The sequence below is a fragment of the Caretta caretta genome, chromosome 22 (genome assembly GCF_965140235.1).
Source record: "Caretta caretta isolate rCarCar2 chromosome 22, rCarCar1.hap1, whole genome shotgun sequence".
Lineage (NCBI taxonomy): Eukaryota > Metazoa > Chordata > Testudines > Cheloniidae > Caretta > Caretta caretta.
The window spans coordinates 5,326,737-5,351,907 of NC_134227.1; the positions used below are offsets into that span (position 1 = coordinate 5,326,737).

At 43.5% G+C, this 25,171-nt stretch overlaps 1 protein-coding gene across 13 annotated transcripts in view; it reads right to left on the reverse strand.

Moving 5' to 3' along the window:
- Window positions 1-25,171, reverse strand: part of PKNOX2 (PBX/knotted 1 homeobox 2) — a 753,686-nt gene that overhangs the window by 204,723 nt on the left and 523,792 nt on the right. For 11 of the 13 annotated variants that reach the window (XM_048827274.2, XM_048827271.2, XM_048827277.2 and 8 more), the window contains one exon: window positions 6,868-7,056. The exons of 1 other annotated variant lie outside the window; for it this stretch is intronic. In XM_048827274.2, coding sequence (XP_048683231.1) covers window positions 6,868-7,056 — 189 coding nt within the window. The remainder of the gene's footprint in view (window positions 1-6,867; window positions 7,057-25,171) is intronic. One more of the 13 variants, XM_048827273.2, reaches the window with a different exon arrangement.

Consider the following 25,171-nt stretch of genomic DNA (forward strand, 5'->3'; position numbering starts at 1 on the left):
AGACACTTCACTTGTTCATTTCCTTTTCCAGACCATAAAAAAATAAATAAAACTGAACAGGTGCTCGAACGGCACTTTGGGGCATTGTTATAATAACTGGACCTACAGACTCACCCTAACTGTGAGTTCAAGTATGAAAATTGAGTGAAAGTTCATAAAATGTCACAATAACCAAACATAAATTATGGGAAAAGGTGCAAAAAAGTGACAGAGAGACCAAATTAGTCTAAATAAAAAGTCCTAATAATATAACTCAAGGACTGAGTTACGATCCTATCTGGTAAACAAGAGAAGCATGGGACTGGAAATCAGTGAACCAAAATCGGTGTGTCAGAAATCAGGCCTCACTGGTGAACAAAATAATGAGGGGATGGGCTATTCCATCCATCACACCCTTTTGGGGCCTTTAAAATAAAAGACTTTGGGAAGAAAACTAGAAGGGATGTGGACAATGGCTGACTGGAAGACAAAAGAACAGGAAAGAGTGAGATTCACCATAATGGCTGCCACCATCACTGTCTCCTGGAACCCTGGAATCTATCGTGACACTGTCGGACTGTCTTTGTCATAATTCTCAGAGACATCCTGACCCAACCAGGCAAGAGAGAGGGAGCCAGATGACACGGCACCTCCACTGGCTCTAGTTAAAACCTGAATACCACCTGGAAAGTGAGATTTTGTCACACACATTGTTCCCCTCCCCATGTGTTCTTTTCCTTCCCCACCTTATTTCTTCTTTTTCCTATCACTCTTCCAATAAGAGTCTGGCTTAGCCGGCCAAGACTGTATTTCACAACACTGTTGTGAGCCTGTGACAAGAAAAGCAGCCCAAAACTGTGCCCCAAACAGCCTGATGCTGTGTGCAGGTCTTGGAGTGGCTGATAACACCATAGGCATGGCCTGTCTTTGTCCAGCAGTTTGGCTGCAAGTGAGGGCCAACACCAGAGACAGAACCTGCCTTTTCTATCTTTGCTGTTCTTTGCCTGCTCCTTCTTGTGTGTATTTGTCAAGATTTGTTTTTTTTAGGAAATGGGATCAGACTTTAACAACAGCCGCGACAGTAACACCTTCAGCCCAGCTCAACTAACTTCTCTTTTCCCTGGAAAGGCCAGTTAGTGCCATCCTTAACACTATCAGAAACTGTCAGATGGGGGAAAGGGGTGCTCTTTCTAAAAACTCTCTCCAGGGAAAGGAATAAGAGATGTTGTTAAGATGAAAGTCTTCTTTAATACCTTGCATTTCAAAGGCTTTAACTGTTTCCCCTTCTTTTCTCTATCTGTAATAAAAGGTTACAAGGAGTTTTAAAGGTGTGTTTGCCATGGTGCTGAGCAGGCTGAGGTTAAACCAAATCTGGTTTAACACTGTTCAATGCTGGACAATGACAGGGTCATGTCAACACGTTTGATGCTTTAGGCCTGTATATTCCATCAAATTAACACAGTACACCAATCTGTAGCCTTGTACTATTGTGGAAAATGATCATTTATTCTTACTCTGGCTCTCCTTTAGTTGACACAGTCAAACATTTGACTAGATTCGAAGCCCTCGGGCTTTAGCATTATCACAGCCTAGACACGTCCATGCAATCTATGCATTTTTTCCAGGTGGGTTCAACAGTTGCTGCCCTCCTGTTCTCCAGTATAAATGTTGAGTTTATTGAGGAATTGCATTTTTTTGTGATCAGCTCAGCCCTTTTAGGCTCTGTCTATACTATCAGCTAGGGCTGTGATTCCCCTGCATGTGGACATTATTTCTGCTAGCTCTCATCGAGCTAGCATGAGTATAAACAGCCGTGTAGCCCTGGTAGCAGCCACAGAGATATGGCTCAAGTACAAACCCTTCTGAAACTGGTGGGCATGGGTCTGCATCCTCTCATAAATAACGAGGCAAAGAAATCATTTAGCTTCTCAGTAATGTCATGATCTTCCTTAGTTGCTCCTTTAGGGCAAGTCATGTGCCTTCCTTCCCTGCTCTCACCTTCTCTTGGGTGGTAGTACTCTACAGCAGCTTCACCAGAAGCAGATAACTATCCTGTCCCCTGTGCTGACTGGATTGGCTAACATACCAGGGGGTGCAATCAAAACTGGGACAGACAGCAGCCCCATAGAGTTTGTAATCCATCTGCATCCAGAGCAGGAAGATGTCTTATCCTCTGTAAATTCCTTGCAAAAGCCTGGGCCACAGTCTGGTCCTTCAATCCCTGACAGTCCAGTGCCCTAGTAGCCCTCTTGCAGGCTTCCTGCTTCTGTTCTATGGAAAGAATCTCTTGGGAGATTTTTAAATCTTCGGCTAACTGCACTTCAAATCCCCTCTTCGCTCTTCAATTCCTTCTTGAACGTCACCTGCTCTAGTTTGTTCATTTCTGTTGGCTTCACTAAGGTTTGGATTTCCATTTTCTGAAGGATACCTGTTTTCTGAAATAGTGTTACCATTAAACCAAACTTGTTTATTGTTTGCCTTTCTATGCTTTGTTTTTATTTTTTTGCTTAGGGGGCATTCAGTGACTCTATTAAGGAATGTTTAAATAGCCTCCACGCTGACTCGAAGGATTTCAATTTCCTTTTGATTTTATGGCTTTTTTGATAAGCTTTGACATTTGTTTGAAAATTCTTCTTTCTACAATTGAGTGTCACAGTGCTAGGTTTTGGTTCTATCCCTCCCCTGGGAATGTTGAACACAATTGTACTGTAGTCACTATTACTTAGGGCTTGTGTACATGGAATAGCAAAGTGCTCTAGAGAGGTGTGATTTGTAAAGCACTCTAGCATGTTGCACCCTAAAGTAGACTATGTTAACCTGAAGTAAGTACCTTTTAATGCGCACCAGTAGGGTCTACATGGGGCCATTAGAATGCAACATGTTAGAGCACGATAGAAATCACATCCCTCTACAGGGCTTTGCCACGCCATGTAGACAAGTCCTTAGTAGCTCAACTATCCGACTTCATAATTATTATTCAAATCATGTATTATTTTTGAATTTGATTGGATGACTTACACACTACACAGAGGTACTTTTAGATGTCTGGATATCCAATCTGAAATTTGCTTTTGGTGGATATCAAACCTTTGGATTTTAGATTTGCTTTTCACAAATATTTGTGCTAGTAAACACTCAACAATTTGCAGAAAGATGCCATGAAAGGGTCATAAACACAGTGGGACTAAAACACAAACAGAAAAAAAAAACCCTCTTCTCAAAAGCAAGAAGGAAAATGCCATATTGTGTAACCAAATAACCTGATAATGCAGCCTTCAATATCAGATTTAAGACAAAAATCATTTATACATTTCAAACTAAGGTGTGCTCACACTGTCACGTTTATGAACTAAACATGGCTTAGTGCAGTGTACATTGGGAAGCCATTATTTGAGGAAAGTGCTTTACTTTGCATTGTTCCAAGAGCTACTATAAAAATATTTGAAGTCCTATTGGAAGCATAGCACTCTTGGAGACTGGGTCATTTTGCAGAGGTACTTTGGGAACGTATGGTATATGCAGGTCACATTGAGACACAGGCACTCAGGCAGAATCATAGCTATCCATTGAAAGTTTCTAGTGATCTTGATGGCAGAAAAAGGTTTGAAATGAGTGTCACTAGAGGCAGAGAGGTCTGCCTAAGTCTGCAACAACAGCAACAAGAAGGTGGCAGCTGCCTGACTCATCTCAAAAGAATGTTAACTCCAAGTCCTACATCTTGGGGGCCTGCCAGGCCCACCCCTGCAGAATACGTCTGTGGCAGGAGGAGAGGACTGGGCCCTGTGTATGGCACTAGTGCAGATTACACTTTTCCCCTTCACCTGACACAAACATGGAATGTAAATCCACTGAATTTACATTCCAAGACACACCTGGATGGAACCTGGTTTGGGCCATTTCAGCTGAAATTTTCACAGATGTTTAAGGCCAGAAGGGACCTCTCATGGCATTCGCTGTTTGCCAGTCTGTCTGTCTGTCTGTAAAAACTATGACTTTTCAATCCTGCATGGGATCCATTCCAAAATTTCAGGGAGTGTCCTAGGCATCAATGGCCAGAACAATATTGATTTGTAGAAAATCAGGGAGAGAGGAATGGATGCACTGGGGAAAGGGAGGGAGAAGGACCCATGGAAAGTCCCTGTTATGGGGGTGAGAGGGGGACCTTGGAATGGGGACACACAGAACCCCTGGTTGAAGGGAGATTAGGGAAACCTGCTATGGAGGAGAGGGCCCACAATCCCCCTTCCAGAGGGGGAGGCAGGAAAAGAGGGCATAGAAATGGGAGTGCACAAAGAGCCCCTGGCAGGGGACAGATGGGGGAGTTGCAGGGAGTCCCTAAAATAAGAGGTGGGAGGATAGCACCTGGGTAGCCGGGAGGGGGGAGAACGGGTGCAAAGAGCTCCTGGTGGGTGCAATGCACTCGGCCTGCACAAGCAATGATGTGTGCGACCCCATAATATAATTCCATATTTCATAAACTGTTACAATTTACAATGTACAGACATTCAGCTCACCGGTCAGTGATTCCCCAGATCACTCCAAGCACATTGCAAAAATAGAGATACAACATTTGCTACCCTGTAACTCTCTTGTATAGCAGCCGATGACAATCAGAGTTTGCGTATTTTTGCTATCAGCTCAGTCACTTCATGCTGAACCTCCTTCAGAACGTTTGTGTGTCACTATTTGGACCAGTTTTCAGAGTAGCAGCCGGGTTAGTCTGTATTCGCAAAAAGAAAAGGAGGACTTGTGGCACCTTAGAGACTGACCCATTTATTTGAGCCTAAGCTTTCGTGAGCTACAGCCCACTTCATCCGATGCATACTGTGGAAAATGAAGTGAGCTGTAGCTCACGAAAGCTTAGGCTCAAATAAATTGGTCAGTCTCTAAGGTGCCACAAGTCCTCCTGTTCTTTTATTTAGACCAGGTTACTAATTTGTACCAGCACCTCTTCTTCAGACCCCTCAGTCTTTGACAGTGCCTCACTGCTGTTACCTGAGAAGAGTAGGTCCAGGGTAAGAACCTCCCCAACATCCTCTGTGGTGAAGCAGGGCCTATGCCGGCATAGCCCCTTAGTGGAGACGCAGCAACAGAAGGGGCCTGTTGGTGTAGTAACACCGTCTCCCCAAGCAATGTTAGCTATGCCGACAGAAGCTCTCTTCTGTTAGTATAGCTGCATCTACTCTGGGGTGCTTGTCAGCATAGCTATGTTGCTACCGGCTGTAGTTTTTTCACACCCTGAGAGACATAGCTATGCCAGTATAAGTTTTAAGTATAGACCAGACCTGAGGGAAAAATTGCTTAATTTTCCAGCAATTTCCTTAACTTCCTGAATTTCTCCCTGGTGGTGTAATGGAACGTCCGATCCTCTTGCAGGCATCTTGCTTCTGATAGATGTAATTTCTTGTTATTTTTAAATACCTTGAATTATTTACAGTTCAAATTCTATTTTAACCTCTTAATTTTCTTCTTACATGTTGCCTGATGTAGTTGATTTTCCATTTCATGGGCTTCACTGGGGTTGGATTTCCATTTACTACTTGACTTCCTGCTTCCCTTCTTGGGGAAGCTACTCATCCAGCACCTACACAGAAATTTCAAGCAAAGAACCCTACAAAAAGCCTTAGGATGCACTTAGACACTAAGCTAGTGGTCAGCAGGCAGGATGGAATAGTATAGAAGCAATGCATTCTGATGCCTGTCCCAGCAGCTGTCTGTGCTGACTCTGAAGGAAGAGGTAAGAGACAGTACAGTACTAGTGAGAGCTGTGAAAGGAAGTTCACTGCATTACTGTTCTGTCAAGGGCACAACATTTGCTACTAGAAATCCAGGAGAGCAATTCAAATGCACAAACTCTGACCTCAGTGAGAGGAAAAAGAACAAGGGGTTGCTTAAAAAATGTTAATAGAGATTAGGCGTCATGAAATTTTTGTGCCAGGTTTTTGTTGCTACAAAATCTTGCCCCTTTTTCTATGGTAATAATTGACAAATTCAACAGTTTATATCTCCATAAACTTTAAAATGTAACCAAAAATCTGGTTTTTTATTTAAATTGTTTTCAAAGTGAGGATAAGGATTTGTCTATATGCAGAGTTAGTGTGTAGGGTTTCAAACACCAGTACATCGCAGCGCACAGACAGTGCAGCATGCTAGAACACTGCAGATCTACTCCTCAGCTTGCTGGGCACTAATTCACCATATAGACCAGTATTAAGAATTTCCCATGGTTCTAATTAGTTTGTGCCCCCTCTGTAACTAGCACTGCATACTGACATACAGCCGTATGCAATACTTTCTCTGACATCTCAGTTTCATCATCCATAAACTTTCACGGTTAAAACCCTACCAGCCAGTGGCAGTCACCCACTAGAATCACATTTCTATGAAAGAGTGCTCTGCTGCAGGATGGCATTCAGAGCAACCCAATGAAACACACTCAATCACCGCACCATTTCCTCCTATGGCTTCGTGCTTTTTCATTAGGTGAGCAGGACATGGGTCATTTGCTTTCTAACACATATATTCACATACACTCACACACAAATTAAGACTTACATTTTCAACAGTGCCCCTAGTTTTCAGGTGATTCCATTTTTAGAGCCCACCTGGAAACGCTTTTTGACCGATTTGCAGAGCTGTTGAGCAAGTACAATGGGAAGCCAATGGGAGCTGCAGATATTGAGTGCCTCTGAAAATCAGAACCAAAGTGTCTTAAATCTCCAGGATTCCTCTGCCAGGCTCACACAGCCCATTAGGAAGACACACCTTCTGGCAACTGGATCAAAATGAGGAGGAACTCTATATAATGGAGTGAAACTGTTTGTAGAACAATAAGGACCAAGGGGAGAGTCTAGGAAAGCATGTGTGGTGGACATTTTCAGCCATTACCTGTGGGTGTAGGTTTATGGAGGGCTGGTTTGGGGAGTAGGGCCCCCCAAGATCATTCCTGAGTAGGTTATCGCTGTGCATCTTTGTTTTGAGGCAGGTGATATAACGGTTACAAAAGTCCTTGCACAATTCATTCACCTTCTCCAACTCCAGCAGATGAATTCTCAGGACCTGAATTGCTTTCACCATCTGAGAGGGATAAACAAAGAGAGGCGGTCAGTGCATATCCACTGGCTTTCTAGTAACTAGTAGAATCATTGGGCAACCTAAGGAACTGCTAAGGATGAGAATCTGCAAGATTACCTAGGAACTGCTAAGGATGACAATCTGATTAAATAACCTAGTGTACCATTTGCCACATAATCCTTTTTAGGACTGCAGTTCAAATCTGTTGGTGCTAATGCAGAAAAGCAGCCTTTTCAAACAGGGCATTTTTGTCACTAGTGGTAAAAGAAAATAAATATTTTCGTTGCCATGGAATTCACCAATCTGATTCACCTCCAAGTACTGCTGCTAGAGGTTGCACTTGGAACTTAGCTAAGGACAAGGTGGAAGCCACGGCAAAAACCATCAGTTTACCAAAGTCCCTGCAGCTCTTATGTCAAGACAGGTAAAAAAAGGAAACAAAATATTGAACTGAGAAAATAAACAAATATCCAGACCACTTTCACCAACTGAAAGTTAGTAATTAATCAGTGATGTTTTTGTTTCTCTGCTAATCACTAGGCTTCCCAAATAAGTGGTCACTACTGGTTGAAGACTATTTTGCTAGTCAGTATCAACCAATGAACCATCCCGCTCAGAGCGAGCCAGCATGCGTTTTTACCGCTCGTCCCCATTTTGTCATCATCTCCACTATTTGGAGATGCAGAAACTCACTGTAATTACCATCCCAACTAAAAGAAATGCCCAAAGAAATTTTGGAGACTAAGCGTTGGCTGTAAAAATGTGTTTGATTATTCTCTATTGGCCACTCTCTCTAACAAGATTCAGAGCAGCAACGTGGCTGTAAGCTTTCCCTAGAGCAAAGCTTGGGTCTCATTAAAATGTACCCCATAAATGTTAAAAAATGTACACATAAAACATTCCTCTCATGGAACTGAAACTTTAAGTTTTACAGCTTCAGTTTGAAATCTTGCATAATATATAAAATTCCAGCTACTCACTGTGCGGTGATAAAGCCAGTTTTATATAACAAAAAGTCTTCACCTGTCAAAGGATTTTTTTAACTTTCAGGTTGTAGTGTTCATCTTTACAAACTGTTAGGCACAGACTGCTCCTGGATTGAATGGCTACACACATTTCAATGGCCTTGCCATCAATTGCCCTGATGAGCCTGCAGTGGCAACAGTAGGAGGAGGGCCTTTGGAACTCTGATGCTATAATGAGGCCTTGCTCATTACTAGCTCAGAGATTTATAAAAGTGGCATTAAAAAGGGGTAGGAGGAAGGTGAGGACCTCAGGAGATAGCCACATTTCTCTGTCCTAATGCACTGTGAAGGCTTTCTCAGCTGAGTCACAAAGCCATCAGGGAGACAGAATAACGGGTGCCAATGAGGCACAATTTATAAATACAGCAAGGAGAGATTGATCAGAAGTATGGTTAGCCAGGGCGAACAGGGGACAAACTCCTTTTAGTCCCCATCTACTCCAGGGAATTTTGAGAGGAAGAGGTTGAAAGCCCTTTGCCTTTCAGCTCCTGCTGCAGCCCCAGTAATACTGGTTCACGTCAATATGTTATTGAACCCTTGCACCCCCATGCTCCACATCCTACTTCTTTTCTCTTGCAGAAATGGGAATAACTCACAAGGTCAAAAATAACAACAACAACAACAAACCAACCTGACCAGCACACAAACTGGGAAATTAAGTTCTTCAGAGCTATTCAGTAAATGGACCCGAGAAAAGTTAGCTCCAAAGAGGGGCAGAGATCCCTCAGACCAGTGCATCCATCCAACAATCACATTTATGAAAGTCAATATTCAAGGGCAAAGGCAAAAAGACCTGACACACATATATATAAAAAATAAATCTCTCAATTATCTCAGCTCATTTGCTTAGGGTCTCTCATTTTATGTTCCTGCTTCACTGCGTAGTATATCTGTCCAGAAAAAGAGTTACAGTCCAATGGAATACGTGCGCGGGGTTGTAAAAAATACAGATGCTGAATTAATTGACTGTGTGGCACTCAGCAGCTGATTGAGTTGATAATGGCAAGATCTGACCTTTTTCTAATTTCTAATTATATGCATCTCAGCTGGGAGGAATACATGATTCTTATTCTAATGATGGCTAATGTTGCTGGCCTTTTCATCTCCTTTTTGCCATCAGCGGTGGTGGACAATTTGCAGGGAATTAGTGGTGTTAAGAAATCCCCCAGACAACACAAACAAACCCCAGCAGAAAGTTTGTTTGCCCTCGCTTGTTCCAGACACAGGGATTGCCTGGCAAATCCCATGCAGAAGTGTAGTGTGAAGTGGAGAGACACAAACAGAGGAGTGAGAGGCAGAAATGCTGCCCCCCCACACAAAAGGCGCTGTATCTGCCAAGGAATCTGGAGCAGCTCCAGATTACACATGAGTGAGAAGAAAATTTAATTTCTGTCACTCAGTTGCAAACTCATTACAGCCACTTCCTTCATTTCCCCTGTATAAACAAGGGTGCCGTCACACGTCCCCCACTGCTGATGATGCTTGGGAGATACAAATGTGTTTTGCTGTGGCCAAACCCTATGAACATCAGACCCCTGGGTCTCATTGAAGAATGAGCAACATGAAGAATAAGGCAGAGGCCTACGTGGATAATAAAAGTAGCTAATAAAACACCTCTGCAGCAGTGGCATTTCTTCTGAGAGTGAGAGTTCTGGAGTGTTGCTTCCCAGCGCAAAGAACAGGATGGCTGCTCCACTTCATCCCCAGTCAGAATCCATCGGATCCACAATCTCCAGAACTCTGCCCAAGGTTTGGGGTTTGGTTTATGTTGCTCTTCAGCTGATACCTCTTGGTTCCACCAGTAGCCCTTACCCAAGTGCAATTACTCAGAACTAGGCTTTACAATTGTGAAAGAACCTCATTCCCTTGGAAATGGCCACTGCTTACTTCCAATTTTACTTACCATTCCTCTGAATTCATTTCCCAGGGGTCCCACAAAACTCAGTTCAGTGTAATTGTTGGGGGTTTTAGTTCTTTATTTGCAAAACTTCAAAGCAGGTGCAGGCTAAGTGTTCTCCAGTTGGCCCACAAATGTTAACTAATCAGAATGTTAGACCCCTGTAGGCTACATTAAGGGCCTGATCCTTCAGTATTTATTTACAGGAACAAGGGCTGCAGGATTGGGCCCTAAAATGCTGCCCTGAGGATGAGCCAACAAACCATAAAATAATAAGTCTTGTGTAACAAAAAATACTAATTACTAACAACTTTGAGTAGTTGAATATTTGCAGAGTTCCTTGCTTGAGGTGTGATTCCACTCTGAAATGACATGGCATTTTTCAGAGTCTGATCTGCTGAGCGCAGTAACCAGAGAAGAAGGTACTGAGTTTCACTCCTTCAGAGCTAACATTGCTCAGACAGAGAGAGTAGGATTCTTTCCCACATCAGCCACAGTCCCAACGACAGACTATTTATCACTGGCAATGAAGCCAAAGGAGGAAAGAACTCAGATTCTGCTTGAAAATCTTGACCTTGCTGGGTTTAGGGGCTTTGGCTGGGTGGAAAGAGACTGGAGTTCCTGGCATGGAAACATGCATTTTTGCTGGGGTGGGAGCACTCTTCTCTGCACTCCCCCCTCTCCCCCCTGCCACCTGAACAGAACTCAGCTCTAGGATCTGGGAGACAACATGAATCAGCATAAGGCAGGGGATGATTATGTGCCACGCCCGTCCCCATTAGATCATGAATCAAGCTGGATGAATAATTGCTTTTTTGGTTTGGTGGTCAAAATGAAAAATCTGAAAATGTTTTTGTTTTGGGTCCAACTAAACATTTAGATATTTTCAGAATTTTTTATCCCAAGTTTTTTTTGTCTGAAACTATTCACCTAATTCAACCTGACTTTGTGAACAGTTTTGGTTGATCTGGAACTGCATTTTTTGGCAAACAGTTTATTTGCCAAAATTTTTCCCCCAGTTCTAGTCATGAGCAAAAAACAGCTATGTCTCATAGCAACCAAGGAGGAAGGGTCCCCACAGACAACAGTCACAGATTTCTGCACACTACAAAGTAACAAGAGGGAAAGTTGTGAGGAGGAAGAAATGGTGGGTACTAAAATGGAGGGTCCCACTGAGAGAAGCATACCACAGGGAATAGATGAGAGGACAAGTACCCAGCAAGGCTCCAGAGAAGTCAAAAGCACCCTAAGTGTACCTGTGCTCATATTTATGGCCTTATCTCTACCACTGGTTTCAGAGTAACAGCCATGTTAGTCTGTATTCGCAAAAAGAAAAGGAGGACTTGTGGCACCTTAGAGACTAACCAATTTATTTGAGCATGAGCTTTCGTGAGCTACAGCTCACTTCATCGGATGCATACCGTGGAAACTGCAGCAGACTTTATATACACACAGAGAACATGAAACAATACCTCCTCCCACCCCACTGTCCTGCTGGTAATAGCTTATCTAAAGTGATCATCAAGTTGGGTCATTTCCAGCACAAATCCAGGTTTTCTCACCCTCCGCCCCCCCCCCACACAAACTCACTCTCCTGCTGGTAATAGCCCATCCAAAGTGTCAACTCTCTACACAATGTGCATGATAATCAAGGTGGGCCATTTCCAGCACAAATCCAGGTTTTCTCACCCTCCACCCCCCCACACAAATTCACTCTCCTGCTGGTGCTAGCCCATCCAAAGTGACAACTCTTTACATAATCAAGTCGGGCTATTTCCTGCATAGATCCAGGTTTTCTCACATCCCCCCCACCCCCATACACACACAAACTCACTCTCCTGCTGGTAATAGCTCATCCAAAGTGACCACTCTCCAAGTTTAAATCCAAGTTAAACCAGAACATCTGGGGGGGGTAGGAAAAAACAAGAGGAAACAGGCTACCTTGCATAATGACTTAGCCACTCCCAGTCTCTATTTAAGCCTAAATTAATAGTATCCAATTTGCAAATGAATTCCAATTCAGCAGTTTCTCGCTGGAGTCTGGATTTGAAGTTTTTTTGTTTTAAGATAGCGACCTTCATGTCTGTGATTGCGTGACCAGAGAGATTGAAGTGTTCTCCGACTGGTTTATGAATGTTATAATTCTTGACATCTGATTTGTGTCCATTTATTCTTTTACGTAGAGACTGTCCAGTTTGACCAATGTACATGGCAGAGGGGCATTGCTGGCACATGATGGCATATATCACATTGGTGGATGTGCAGGTGAACGAGCCTCTGATAGTGTGGCTGATGTTATTAGGCCCTGTGATGGTGTCCCCTGAATAGATATGTGGGCACAGTTGGCAACGGGCTTTGTTGCAAGGATAAGTTCCTGGGTTAGTGGTTCTGTTGTGTGGTATGTGGTTGTTGGTGAGTATTTGCTTCATGTTGGGGGGCTGTCTGTAGGCAAGGACTGGCCTGTCTCCCAAGATTTGTGAGAGTGTTGGGTCATCCTTTAGGATAGGTTGTAGATCCTTAATAATGCGTTGGAGGGGTTTTAGTTGGGGGCTGAAGGTGATGGCTGCCATTTACATTGGTCAAACTGGACAGTCTCTACATTTACACAGGATACACCAATGAGAAACTTCTACTTTAATATAAAATGTACAAAACTGGAAGCCAGGAGAGAACAATTAAACAGCAACAGGCAAGTGGGGTTTGTACAGCAATTCCTGTGATAAGAGAAAGCAAGAAAAGAAAAGAAAAGAAAAGAAAAGAAAAGAAAAGAAAAGAAAAGAAAAGAAAAGAAAAGAAAAGAAAAGAAAAGAAGGGAGCCGGTACATACTCTCCTATCAGCTGCTTGGAGGCAGTTTCCGGAACAGTAACTTGCAAGAAGGAAAAAAGCAGAGGAACTGAAGGACAAACAGTGACAGCAATGATACAATCACACGCGTATTAACTACTTAAACTGCCCGCCCCCATTCCATAGGTGAATTAGCACCTACCTCCTCCAGGAGATCCAAGCATCAAATATTTCCATCTCCTCCGGTTGACATGTGTATTGGTTGCTGAGGTCTCTCTGCCACACAAATGGCAGAGGGTGGAAAGGACAACAGCCGAGGGTCTCCTTGGGGGGTGGCTGCTTTCACATGCCACACCTGGATTCCACTTTCAGTCATTTAAATAGAGGGAGCTAAACAAAAGAAATGCCTTTTCTCCTCAAGCACCTTGGTCCCTATGCCAGAGTCCCTCTGACTGTGAGAGGGTGGAGCAGTGCCATACACGCCCTGATTCATAGGACGGAGATGATTGTCCCTCAGAGACCCAAGATAAGGATATGACCTGGCACTATAGGCCACAGTGATCTGGGAAAACAATAGGGTCCCAAAAAATCAATCAGATTCACACAGCACCTGCATGGTCACATGGTCTAATGTGTAAATGCAGAAAAATGGCTATAGCACCGTTATGGACAGGGACAGCAAGGTGTAGGGCAGCATTAAATGAGATGCTCTTTTTCTTCCTTCAGTCATGATGCCAGTTGTCAGGTACCAAATGCAATAGCCCTCAAGTTAGCTGGGCACTCTACCTGTAGAAAGTGCTTCCAAGCTCAGCTATGTAACAGAGGAGTTGAAGGAGATTAAGAAATACACAGACAGCAACAGATGTCCCAAAGGTTAGTTCATAGAACTCCATGACACAATCCTGGGCAGATAAAAAGTCACTCAGCTGATGACACAGAACATCCATGTCCTCATTTATCATGCTTCCTCACAAAATGTCGTTCATCTTCAATGCGCAGGAGACCTGCCTAGGGCAATAGCTTCAGACTCTGCCTCTAGATAACCTTATCTGCTCACATACCTTTAACTACCACTGATTCATTGATGACTGGAGCTGTATGAAATTTACCAGATGAGGAGTCTTTGGTTGAATGATTACCTTTTGTCTACAACAAATTTTAGAAATCAAGTTGTCCCTTAACCTTCTCTTTGTTAAGCTAAACAGGTAGAAGGAGAAGAGCAGTCAAGCATGCCCCCAAGTTAAACTTTGAATGCCTCAGGGAACTGATGGGCAGGATCCCCTGGGAGAATAACATGAGGGGGAAAGGAGTCCAGGTGAGCTGGCTGTATTTTAAAGAAGCCTTATTGAGGTTACAGGGACAAACCATCCCCATGTGTAGAAAGAATAGTAAATATGGCAGGTGACCAGCTTGGCTTCACAGTGAAATCCTTGTTGATCTTAAACACAAAAAAGAAGCTTACAAGAAGTGGAAGATTGGACAAATGATCAGGGAAGAGTATAAAAATATTGCTCGGGAATGCAGGAGTGAAATCAGGAAGGCCAAATCACAGCTGGAGTTGCAGCTAGCAAGAGATGTTAAGAGTAACAAGAAGGGTTTCTTCAGGTATGTTAGCAACAAGAAGAAAGTCAAGGAAAGTGTAGGCCCCTTACTGAATGAGGGAGGCAACCTAGTGACAGAGGATGTGGAAAAAGCTAATGTACTCAATGCTTTTTTTGCCTCTGTCTTCACGAACAAGGTCAGCTCCCAGACTACAGCACTGGGCAGCACAGCATGAGGACGAGGTGACTAGCCCTCTGTGGAGAAAGAAGTGGTTCGGGACTATTTAGAAAAGCTGGACGAGCACAGGTCCATGGGGCTTGACGCGCTGCATCCGAGAGTGCTAAAGGAGTTGGCGGATGTGATTGCACAGCCATTGGCCATTATCTTTGAAAACTCATGGCGATTGGGGGAAGTCCTGGACGACTGGAAAAAGGCTAATGTAGTACCCATCTTTAAAAAAGGGAAGAAGGAGGATCCTGGGAACTACAGGCCAGTCAGCCTCACCTCAGTCCCTGGAAAAATCATGGAGCAGGTCCTCAAGGAATCAATTCTGAAGTGCTTAGAGGAGAGGAAAGTGATCAGGAACAGTCAGTATGGATTCACCAAGGGAAAGTCATGCCGGGCCTGACTAATCTAATTGCCTTCTATGAGAAGATAACTGGCTCTGTGGATGAGGGGAAAGCAGTGGACGTGTTGTTCCTTGAGTTTAGCAAAGCTTTTGACACGGTCTCCCACAGTATTCTTGCCAGCAAGTTAAAGAAGTATGGGCTGGATGAATGGACTATAAGGTGGATAGAAAGTTGGCTAGATTGTCAGGCCCAACAGGTAGTGATCAATGGCTCCATGTCTTGTTGGCAGCCGGTATCAAGTGGAGTGCCCCAAGGGTCGGTCCTGGGGCCAGTTTTGTTCAATATCTTCATAAATGATCTGGAGGATGGTGTGGATTGCACCCTCAGCAAGTTTGCAGATGACACTAAACTGGGAGGAAAGGTAGATACGCTGGAGGGTAGGGATAGGATACAGAAGGCCCTAGACAAATTAGAGGATTGGGCCAAAAGAAATCTGATGAGGTTCAACAAGGACAAGTGCAGAGTCCTCTACTTAGGACGGAAGAATCCTATGCACCGCTACAGACTAGGGACCGAATGGCTCGGCAGCAGTTCTGCAGAAAAGGACCTAGGGGTTACAGTGGACGAGAAGCTGGATATGAGTCAACAGTGTGCCCTTGTTGCCAAGAAGGCTAAAGGCATTTTGGGATATATAAGTAGGGGCATTGCCAGCAGATCGAGGGACGTGATAGTTCCCTTCTACTCAACATTGGTGAGGCCTAATCTGGAGTCCTGTGTCCAGTTTTGGGCCCCACACTACAAGAAGGATGTGGAAAAATTGGAAAACGTCCACCGGAGGGCAACAAAAATGATTAGGGGACTGAAACACATGACTTATGAGGAGAGGCTGAGGGAACTGGGATTGTTTAGTCTGCAGAAGAGAAGAATGAGGGGGATTTGATAGCTGCTTTCAATAACCTGAAAGGGGGTTCCAAAGAGGATGGATCTAGACTGTTCTCAGTGGTACCAGATGACAGAACGAGGAGTAATGGTCTCAAGTTGCAGTGGGGGAGGTTTAGGTTGGATATTAGGAAAAACTTTTTCACTGGGAGGGTGGTGAAACACTGGAATGCGTTACCTAGGGAAGTGGTGGAATCTCCTTCCTTAGAAGTTTTTAAGGTCAGGCTTGACAAAGCCCTGGCTGGGATGATTTAGTTGGGGATTCGTCCTGCTTTGAGCAGGGGGTTGGACTAGATGACCTGCTGAGGTCCCTTCCAACCCTGATATTCTATGATTCTATGTTCCTATTGTATTCCACAGAGGGTTATACGCATGTGCCATGGGTCCAGAGCCAGAGCTTTTGAAAGTAGTATTGTCAGTTGGTCCGCACACGTGCCCTGGCCTTGCCTCATGGTTTCGTCCAAGGCAATACAGGGCGGGGCAGACTGATGGCTGCTCACTTCCTTCTCCACCTTAAACCTAAGATCCGCAGCAGAGGAGAAGGAGGGAAGGTTTGACCACACATCTTGAAGAAGCTCCACTTACATGTAAGTAACCTCCTCTTCTTTGAGTGATGGTCCCTATTCCACTGAAGATGATTAACAAGCAGTACCTTAGTTAGGAGGAGGGTGCGAGGATGATGATCGGACGGAGAACAGGCATGCTGAAGGAGGCATCCATAGCAGCATCCCACACGAAGGCGTAATGGGAAGAGAACGTATATAACGAACTCTACGTGGCCGCCTTACATATGTCTTAAGGGGCATATCATGAACTCTGACCGTAATTGATGCTTGCTAGGAGGAGGGTGTGAGGATGATGATGAAATCATGGAATGGAGAACAGCAGCGCTGAAGGGGAAGAAGGGAGGAACAATATCCCACTGTTTACCCATGTTGGGTCCATCCACCACTGGAGGGGGGGAGAGGATCTCTTGGGGAACAGGGAGAAGAAGTTCCATAGTATGATGGCAGGGGAATAGACCCTCTGGAGCCATAGCTGCAGGCAGTGAAACCACAGATAGCTGCAGACAGTTACTTAAGCGCAGGCCGCCAGGTGGCCAAGAAGAGAAAGGCATTGCCTGACTGGGACAGAAGGACTGGACACCATCTTGGAAACCAGGTCCTGTATGGTCTGGAATCTCTAGCAAGTACACAGGAGCCGAGACCATGTCGATGTGTGCCCCAATAAACTCCAGGATTGTGTGGGGTCCAATGTGAATTTTTAACATTTACACTCACCCCAGAGAGCAGAGGGTTGTGAGCAACATGGAGGTTGAGGTTCGAGCAGCCCTTCTTGATCAAGCTGCCAGCAACCAATCATCGAGGTAAGGGAATATAAGGTGGACTGCCACAATGGAGAAAACTTTGCGAGGAGTGGTGCTGAGTCCAAATGTGAGAACCCTGTACTGAAAGTGACTATGCCCCACCATGAATCTCAGGAAATATCTGTGGGCAGGATGGATGTCCACATGATAGTAAGTGCTGTGCATGTTGAGAGCCATAAATCACATGCCTCTTTCTAGGGAAGGGACGATGGCCACCAGAGTGACCATACAGCTTACATCCTGTCATGTTGATTTAGTCCCATTGTCAGTTATGGGAAATGGTGGCCATTTTGAGAAAGGGAACATTGAGACTATAATGGGAAAGATCGCGGAGGAAATCATTAACTCATCTTTACAACATAATTTCTTCAGGTGTATATTTGAAGGGAGCTGGCAGTGAGTTTTAATTATATGGAAAATGTGACGGATAAGAACCCAGTTATTAGTTAGTTACGGGTTACAAAAAATAAAGGTCAGACACTGGATTCTAATATTACGTGGTACTTCTTCTCCCCTCCCCCCACCCCAGTCCCCACACCTCCCAGTGTGACTTGGGAAAAAATTGCACTGTAATAATCGGTAACTGCACAGTGGACTTGTTCTCTTATTGGTTGAGACAGTTCCAGTATTGCTTGCTGCCTGCTGCGATACAGACTCACTCTTGGGTCTGGGCAGTCTAGTCTCTCACATGCTCGTCATACTGTAAAGCTTTGACGTCTACCTTCCATTCCTGGCACAACTACTCAGGCTGGGGTTTGCTTAAGCAGTGGGCTGTCGAAAGGATTTCAGAAAAAGCGAAGCAGCTCTTGCTGCTACGTGAATAAAGAAGCTATACGTTCACCTTGTACTGCTCAGTCATCAATAGGACTGAGGTGCCCCTTTTCTGGTGCAGAAAAGCAGAATGAAACGAAAGGGACGCCCCATGCATTTTGTGAAGTTCTAATCAGTTGTGGGGTTTTTTTTTACAGAATTACTCAGATAAGGCCTAATCCTGAACCTTTATTCATGTGAGGAGCCCACTGAGGTTATCAGGTAAGTAAATGCTACTCAGCCCATAGTTAGTGGAGTCCAAGGTGAAATTCCTTCAAATGACCCCAGTTCTGTTATCTCGCTCTCACAAACCTGCTACCTGAGCCCCTAGGTTAGAACTTGTTCCATAAGGACAGAATGGAGAAAAGGGAGGTGGTCACACTACATCAAAGACACTGTTACCTGTTACAGAGGCACAGACAATTCAGAATCACAGGACCTCAAACATTTATGGATTAAAGTTCAAACTAATAAAACTAAACATGGGATACCAGTGGACATTTGTTACAGACAACCAACTATCACTAGGGGACAGGATGAACTGCTCTGTAGACATCTGTCCATAATGTGTTGGAATAAAACCTGTATTATCATGGGTGACTTCAATCTGGGGGGCAATTGCTGGATATCTCATGGAGCCAGTAACAAAACTTCCTTGAAGAGTTTCTTAAAATAATAGATAACCATTTCTTAACACAAAGTCCTGCACTCAACATGGAGTAAGTCAATACTGGACCTCAATATACTGGACAAGGAAGAGTTAATCACTGATCTAAACATTAGGGATTGTCCTATGTATCGGTGACTATGATCTGGTTACATTTACTTTGTGCAAACAGAATATAGCACCATTCTTCCAAAGCTTAAACCAGTTGTCAGCATAACTTACTGGAACACAAATTTAAGGTGGGAAGTGTTAACAAAAACTGGGGATTGTGCAAGGACATCTTAATGGATGGCTAAAAAAAAACAAAAAAAGTTATGCTGGACAAGAAGCCATCCTGGTTAAAAGAAGATGACGAAGCAGTGATAAAGCATAAAAATAATCAATATATAATGAATGGGGGGAAAAGGAAAGTAAATGGTAATGACTATAAGTAGATTAAAAAATGTAGATGACTGATAAAGCAATGTACAGGAATCAATGTACTATCAGTGGCTAATAGGATTAAAGATAATAAGACATTTTTAAAACCTATTACAAACAAAAGAGCTCTGTCAGGTATAGGTTCATTGCTAGATACAGATGGCAAAATTGTGAATAATGATGCATACAAGGCAGAAATGTTAAATAGATACTCCTTTTCTGTATTTGGAACAAAAGGGGTGGGGGTATATCTATCCCATATGATATGGATGGAGCAAAAGATTTATCATCTGTAATGAAGCAGTATGTGAGGCAGCATCTGCTAAAATTAAACATTCTGAAATCAAAAGGCCCAGATAACTTACACCCAGGAGTCTTAAAAGAACTAGCTGAGGAGTTTTCTAAACTATAAACTGGGGAAATTCCAAAAGACTGGAACACTGCCAATGTAGCTCCAATATTATAAAAGGGTAAAAGAGATGACCCAGGGAACAATATACCAGTTAGCCTTAAATTGATCCTGAGTAAAATAACAGAATGGTTAATCTGGGACTTTACCAACACAGAATTACAAGCTAAAACTATAATTACTGCCAATTGACACAGTTTCTGGAAGGTAAATCTTGCCAAGGATTAGAGGTCTGGTTGATAAAGCCAACAGTGTTCATAGAGTGTACTTGGACTTCTCTAAGGCATTTGACTTAGAACCACATGATATTTTGATCTAAAACATTGCATTATATGGAACTAACAGGGCACAAAATAGATTAAAAACTGGTTAACTTGCAGATCTCAGAATGTGGTTGTGAATGGGAATATACCAATGAGCAGAGCTCTCAGTAGCTGGTTCCCCAAGAATCAGTTTGTGGTCCAATGCTATTTAATATTTTGATCAATGATCTAGATGATGATGTTGTATCTTGATCAACGGAGCTGGAGTCAGAGGAACCATGTCCTCTGGAAGGGATGTCATTGACAGGTCACCAATGGAACACAGAGCTCAGGGAGTTAGGGTGGAAACTACTCAGACACATAACAGAGCAGTGCACAGAGTTTAATAAAGTTCTACTTGTTCAACTTAACCTGCGCTCCGCATCTCTCTTTGCAAATGAAACAGATATAAAATATTTGTTGGTAAATTTATAGATGATACAAAGACTGGTGGGTTAGTACATAATGAGGAGGACAGGTTCTGTTACAGAGTGATCTGAATATCTTGGTTAAATATTCATAATCCAACAAAATGTGTTTTAATATAGCCAAATGCAAAGTAACACATCTGGGAACCAAGAATGCTGGCTATATGTACTGGATGGAGACTCTGTGTTGGAAAACAGTGACTCAGATAAGGACTTTAGTATATTTGGAATCAGGTCATCATAGATAATCTCTCAGCATGCGCTCCCAGTGCAATGTTAAATATTGGAGCTAAATTGGCAGTCCTCCAATCTTTTGGAGTTTCCCCAGTCTTCCAAGATTAAAGGTCAAAAAGGATGCATGTGATCCTTGGATGTATAAAAATGGGAATATCAAGTTGAAGCAGGGCAGCGATCTTACTTCTGCATTGGTAAGTCCACTATAGTAGAACCTCAGAGTTACAAACTGACCACGCACCTTGTTTGGAACCAGAAGGACACAATTAGGCAATAACAGAGACCCAAAAAAAGGCAAATACAGTTCAGTACTGTATTAAATGTAAACTACTAAATTAATAAAGGGAAAGTTTAAGAATAGATTTGACAGGGTAAGGAAACTGTTTCTGTGCTTGTTTCTTTTAAAAGCAGCATTTTTGTTCTGCACAGTAAAGTTTCAAAGCTCTATTAAGTCAATGTTCAGTTGTAAACTTTTAAAAGAACAACCGTAACAGTCTGTTCAGAGTTACAAACATTACAGAGTTACAAACAACCTCCATTCCCGAGGGGCTCATAACTCTGAGGTTCTACTGTACTAAAATACCGTGTCCAGTTTTGGTGCTCATGCTTCAAGAAGGATATGGAAATACTAGAGAGAGTTCTAAGGAGCGGCCAACAAATGATCCCAGGACTGGAAAAGAAATCTTGCAATGTGAGGCTTAAGGAACTTGACCTGTTTAGCTTATCTAAGAGGAGGTCAAGAGGTGAACTGATCCTTGTGTATACGAACTTACATATGGAAAAGAGATTTGACAGTGGGAGCTTTTCAGTCTTGCTGTCAAAGGTAGAACAAGATCCAATGGCTGAAAGTTGAAGTTGTACAAATTCAACCTTGCAATAAGATTCAATTTACTAGCAGTGAGGATAGTTAAATATTGGAACAGCTTACTGGGGAGGCAATGGAATCTTTAAAATGAGATTAGATATCTTTCTAAAATATATGCTGTAATCCTGCTCCCAAGACAAGTTCTACAGCCTGTAGAGGGAATCAGGTTGGATGGTTGTGGTGGTCCTTTCCGGCCTTCAGTGCCCTCAGTATGCTCATAACGCTTGCATCTCTGCACTAATACAGGTTTCAGGGTAGCAGCCGTGTTTGTCTGTATCTGTAAAAAGAAAAGGAGTACTTGTGGCACCTTAGAGACTAACCAATTTATTAGAGCATAAGCTTTCGTGAGCTACAGGATGCATCCGATGAAGTGAGCTGTAGCTCACGAAAGCTCATGCTCTAATAAATTTGTTAGTCTCTATGGTGCCACAAGTCCTCCTTTTCTTTTTGCACTAATACAGTGACTACAATCAAACTTCAGCACTTCAACTTGTCACCTGCAGGGGTCAGGAAGGATTTTTAGACCTTTTCAGTGTGGGTTACAGAGGCAGAGATGCAGCTGCCAGTAACTTCCTTCTGGGATCAGTTGAAGTGGAAGGATCTGACCAGCTGATTGTGCTTCTGCCCACCCTCACCAGGTCTCTAAGGTGAGTCACCTCAAATGCTGCAGAGAGATCTAACAGTCAGAGCATGGCTCTTTGCTTCTTTGTACAAACATGGCAAGTGCTGTGTTGTTGTTGTTCACCCAAGGGTAGTGAAGGAATTAGCTAAAGAAATCTCATACTCACTGGCAATAATATTTGAAAACTCATGAATGACAGCAGAGGTCCTGGAAGACTGGGAAGGGCTAACATAGTGCCCATCTTTAAAAATAGAAAAAAAAAAAGAAGAGCCAGGGAACTAGTCAGCCTGACTTTGATATATGAGAAGCTACTACACCAATGTGTAAAACGTTCAATTTGCGAATACCTGGATGGTGAAGGGGTGATCACTAGCCAATAGCATGGAATTACTGAGAACAAATCATGCCAAACCAGCTTGATTTCCTTCTTTGACAGGGTAACTGGTTTGGTGGATGGGGGAATGCGGTGGACATCATATACCTTCAGCAATGCTTTTGACACAGTCCCACATGACATTCTGATAATTAAACTGGAGAAATGTGGGCTTGGCAGAACTACCATTATGTGGATACATAATTCGTTAACCACAAACGATGAGTAACTATTAATGGAATGTCAGATTGGAGGGAGGTCTCAAGTGGGGTTCCACAGGGATCTGTTCTGGGTCGGGTGTTGTTTAACACCTTTATTAACAACCTGGATGTAGGAATACTGATCAAGTTTGCAGATGATCGAACAGATGTGTTTACAGACACAAAACTGGAAGGGAGAGGTTGCCAACACTTTGGAGGATAGAGCTAAAATTCAAAGGAGTCTTGATAAATTGGAGAACTGGGCTATAGACAACAAAATGAAATTCAAATGTAGGGAAGAAAAACCAAATGCACAAATACAGAATGAAAGATAACTGGCTTGGCAGCAGCACTGCTGAGAAAGATATGGGAGTTGTGGTGGATCACAACGTCAACATGAGTTAACAATGTGATGCTGTCACAAAAAAAGCAAATGCTTAGGTTGCATTAACAGAGGCATAGCATGCTAGTCGCGGGAAGTGATAGTACCACTCTACTCAGTGCTGGTGAGGCCTCAGCTGGAGGACTGTGTCCAATTTTGGTCACCGCTGTATAGAAAGGATGTAGAGAAACTGGAAAGGATGCAGAGGTGAGTGACAAAGATGATCAAATGGATGTAACACAAGCTACATGAGCAAAGGCTGAAGGAACTAGGTATGTTCTGTTTGGAAAAGGGGAGATTTTAAGTGGGGGACACGATAGTCTTCAAATACTTGAAAGGCTGCCATAAAAAAAGATGGAGAAAAGTTGTTCCCTCTTGCCACAGAAGGCAGGACAAGAGGCAATGGGTTCAAACTACAGCAGAGCAGATTTAGACTAAATCTCAGGAAAAACTTCCTACCTGTAAGAACATAAGGACAATGGAACAGACTGCCTAGGGAGGTTGTGGAAGCTCCTTTGCTGGAAGTTTTCAAAAGGAGGCTGGATAGCCATCTGTCTTGGATGGGTTAGACACAACAAATCCTGCATCTTGCGGGGAGATTAGACTAGTTGACCCTTGTGGTCCCTTCTAACTCTATGATTTTATTATTTATGGATCTGGGGGCAAGTTCGGTGGTTCCCTAGGAGAGGAAGCAGGTGGCAACTCCCTGATGGAAAGGATGGTCTCTGAAGGGGGGCACTGTTCCCTCAGTCCCAAATATGCCCAATAGGAGGGATCGCCGGGTGGTCGTTAAGGTCTCCATGGCATGGGATCCCAATGGCTCAGAGTGATGTGATGGCTGCTCCCAGGGTCATGCAGGTCTCCTGGGAAATGGAGAAGAGTGGTATGTGAGAGCCAGTTCTTCCGGTGGTTCCAAATCCCCCAAGGAAGAAAAGGCTGATTCAGGCTCCAGTGGTGGACCATCAGTGCCGTCGGAGAGGTGTACATTATGTAGAGGGGGCAAAGGCTCTGAACCACGGGCAGGTCTCTTGGAGGAGACATGAGTTCCCTAGAGACTGAAGGCCCAAATGGAGGAGGGGATTCTGGACCCAGGAGAGCGAAAACGTCTTGTGGTGCAGCCATGGATCTGGATCTCCTAGGTGTAAGAGGGACTCTTTGTGTTCGGGCTGCTGGTGCCAGCACCGGACACGGTGCTGTGATAAATAAAGTGGTGGGGTAGCTCCCTTTGATGGACAACCAGCCAGCCAGTTAGCTGTAAAATCCCTCTTGGTAGCTGTTCTCTCCTTGTTTTACCTGGAAAGGGTTAACAAGCCCACAGGTAAAAGAAAAGGAAGTGGGCACCTGACCAAAGAGCCAATGGGAAGGTAGAACTTTTAAAATTGGGAAAGAAACTTTCCCTTTGTCTGTTGTTCTCTGGGCTGCAGGGACACGGCGCAGCACTGCTATAAGCAGAAATGCTGTGTAAGGTTTGAACCAGGCATGAAAAAGTATTTTACATACCTAGAAGAAATAATTTGGATAGGGAATGTTTAGTTAGACGCTATCAGCTTTATTTCTTATTTTGGCTTGTGGATCTCCTCTGTGCTAACCACAGATGCTTTTGTTTGCTTGTAACCTTTAAGCTGAACCCCCAAGAAAGCTCTTTTAGATGCTTAATTTTTGGAATTGTTTCTTTTAAGATCTAGCGAAAAGCCTGAGTTCCAGATAGACTCAAAGACTTTAAGGTTAGAAGAGACCATTATGATTGTCTAGTCTGATCTCCTATAACACAGGCCACAGAATCTCACCCACCCACTCCTGTAACAAACCCCTGACCGATGTCTGAGTTATTGAAGTCCTCAACTCGTGGTTTAAAGACTTCGAGGTGCAGAGAATCCTCCCTCAAGTGATCCGTGCCCCACGCTGCAGAGGAAGGTGAAAAAGCCCCAGGGCCTCTGCCAATCTGCCCTGGAGGAAAATTCCTTCCCAACCCCAAATATGGTGATCAGCTAAACCCTGAGCATGTAGGCAAGACTCGCCAGCCAGACACCAAGGAAAGAATTCTCTGTAGTAACTCAGATCCCACCCCATCTGGCATCCCATCACAGGCCATTGGGCATATCTACAGCTAATAGTTGAAGATCAATTAATTGACAAAATTAGGCTATCCCATCATATCATCCCTTCCATAAACTTATCAAGCTTAGTCTAGAAGCTAGGTATATCTTTTGCCCGCACTGCTTCCCTTGGAAGACTGTTCCTCTGATGCTTAAAAACCTTCATCTAATTTCAAGTCTAAACTTC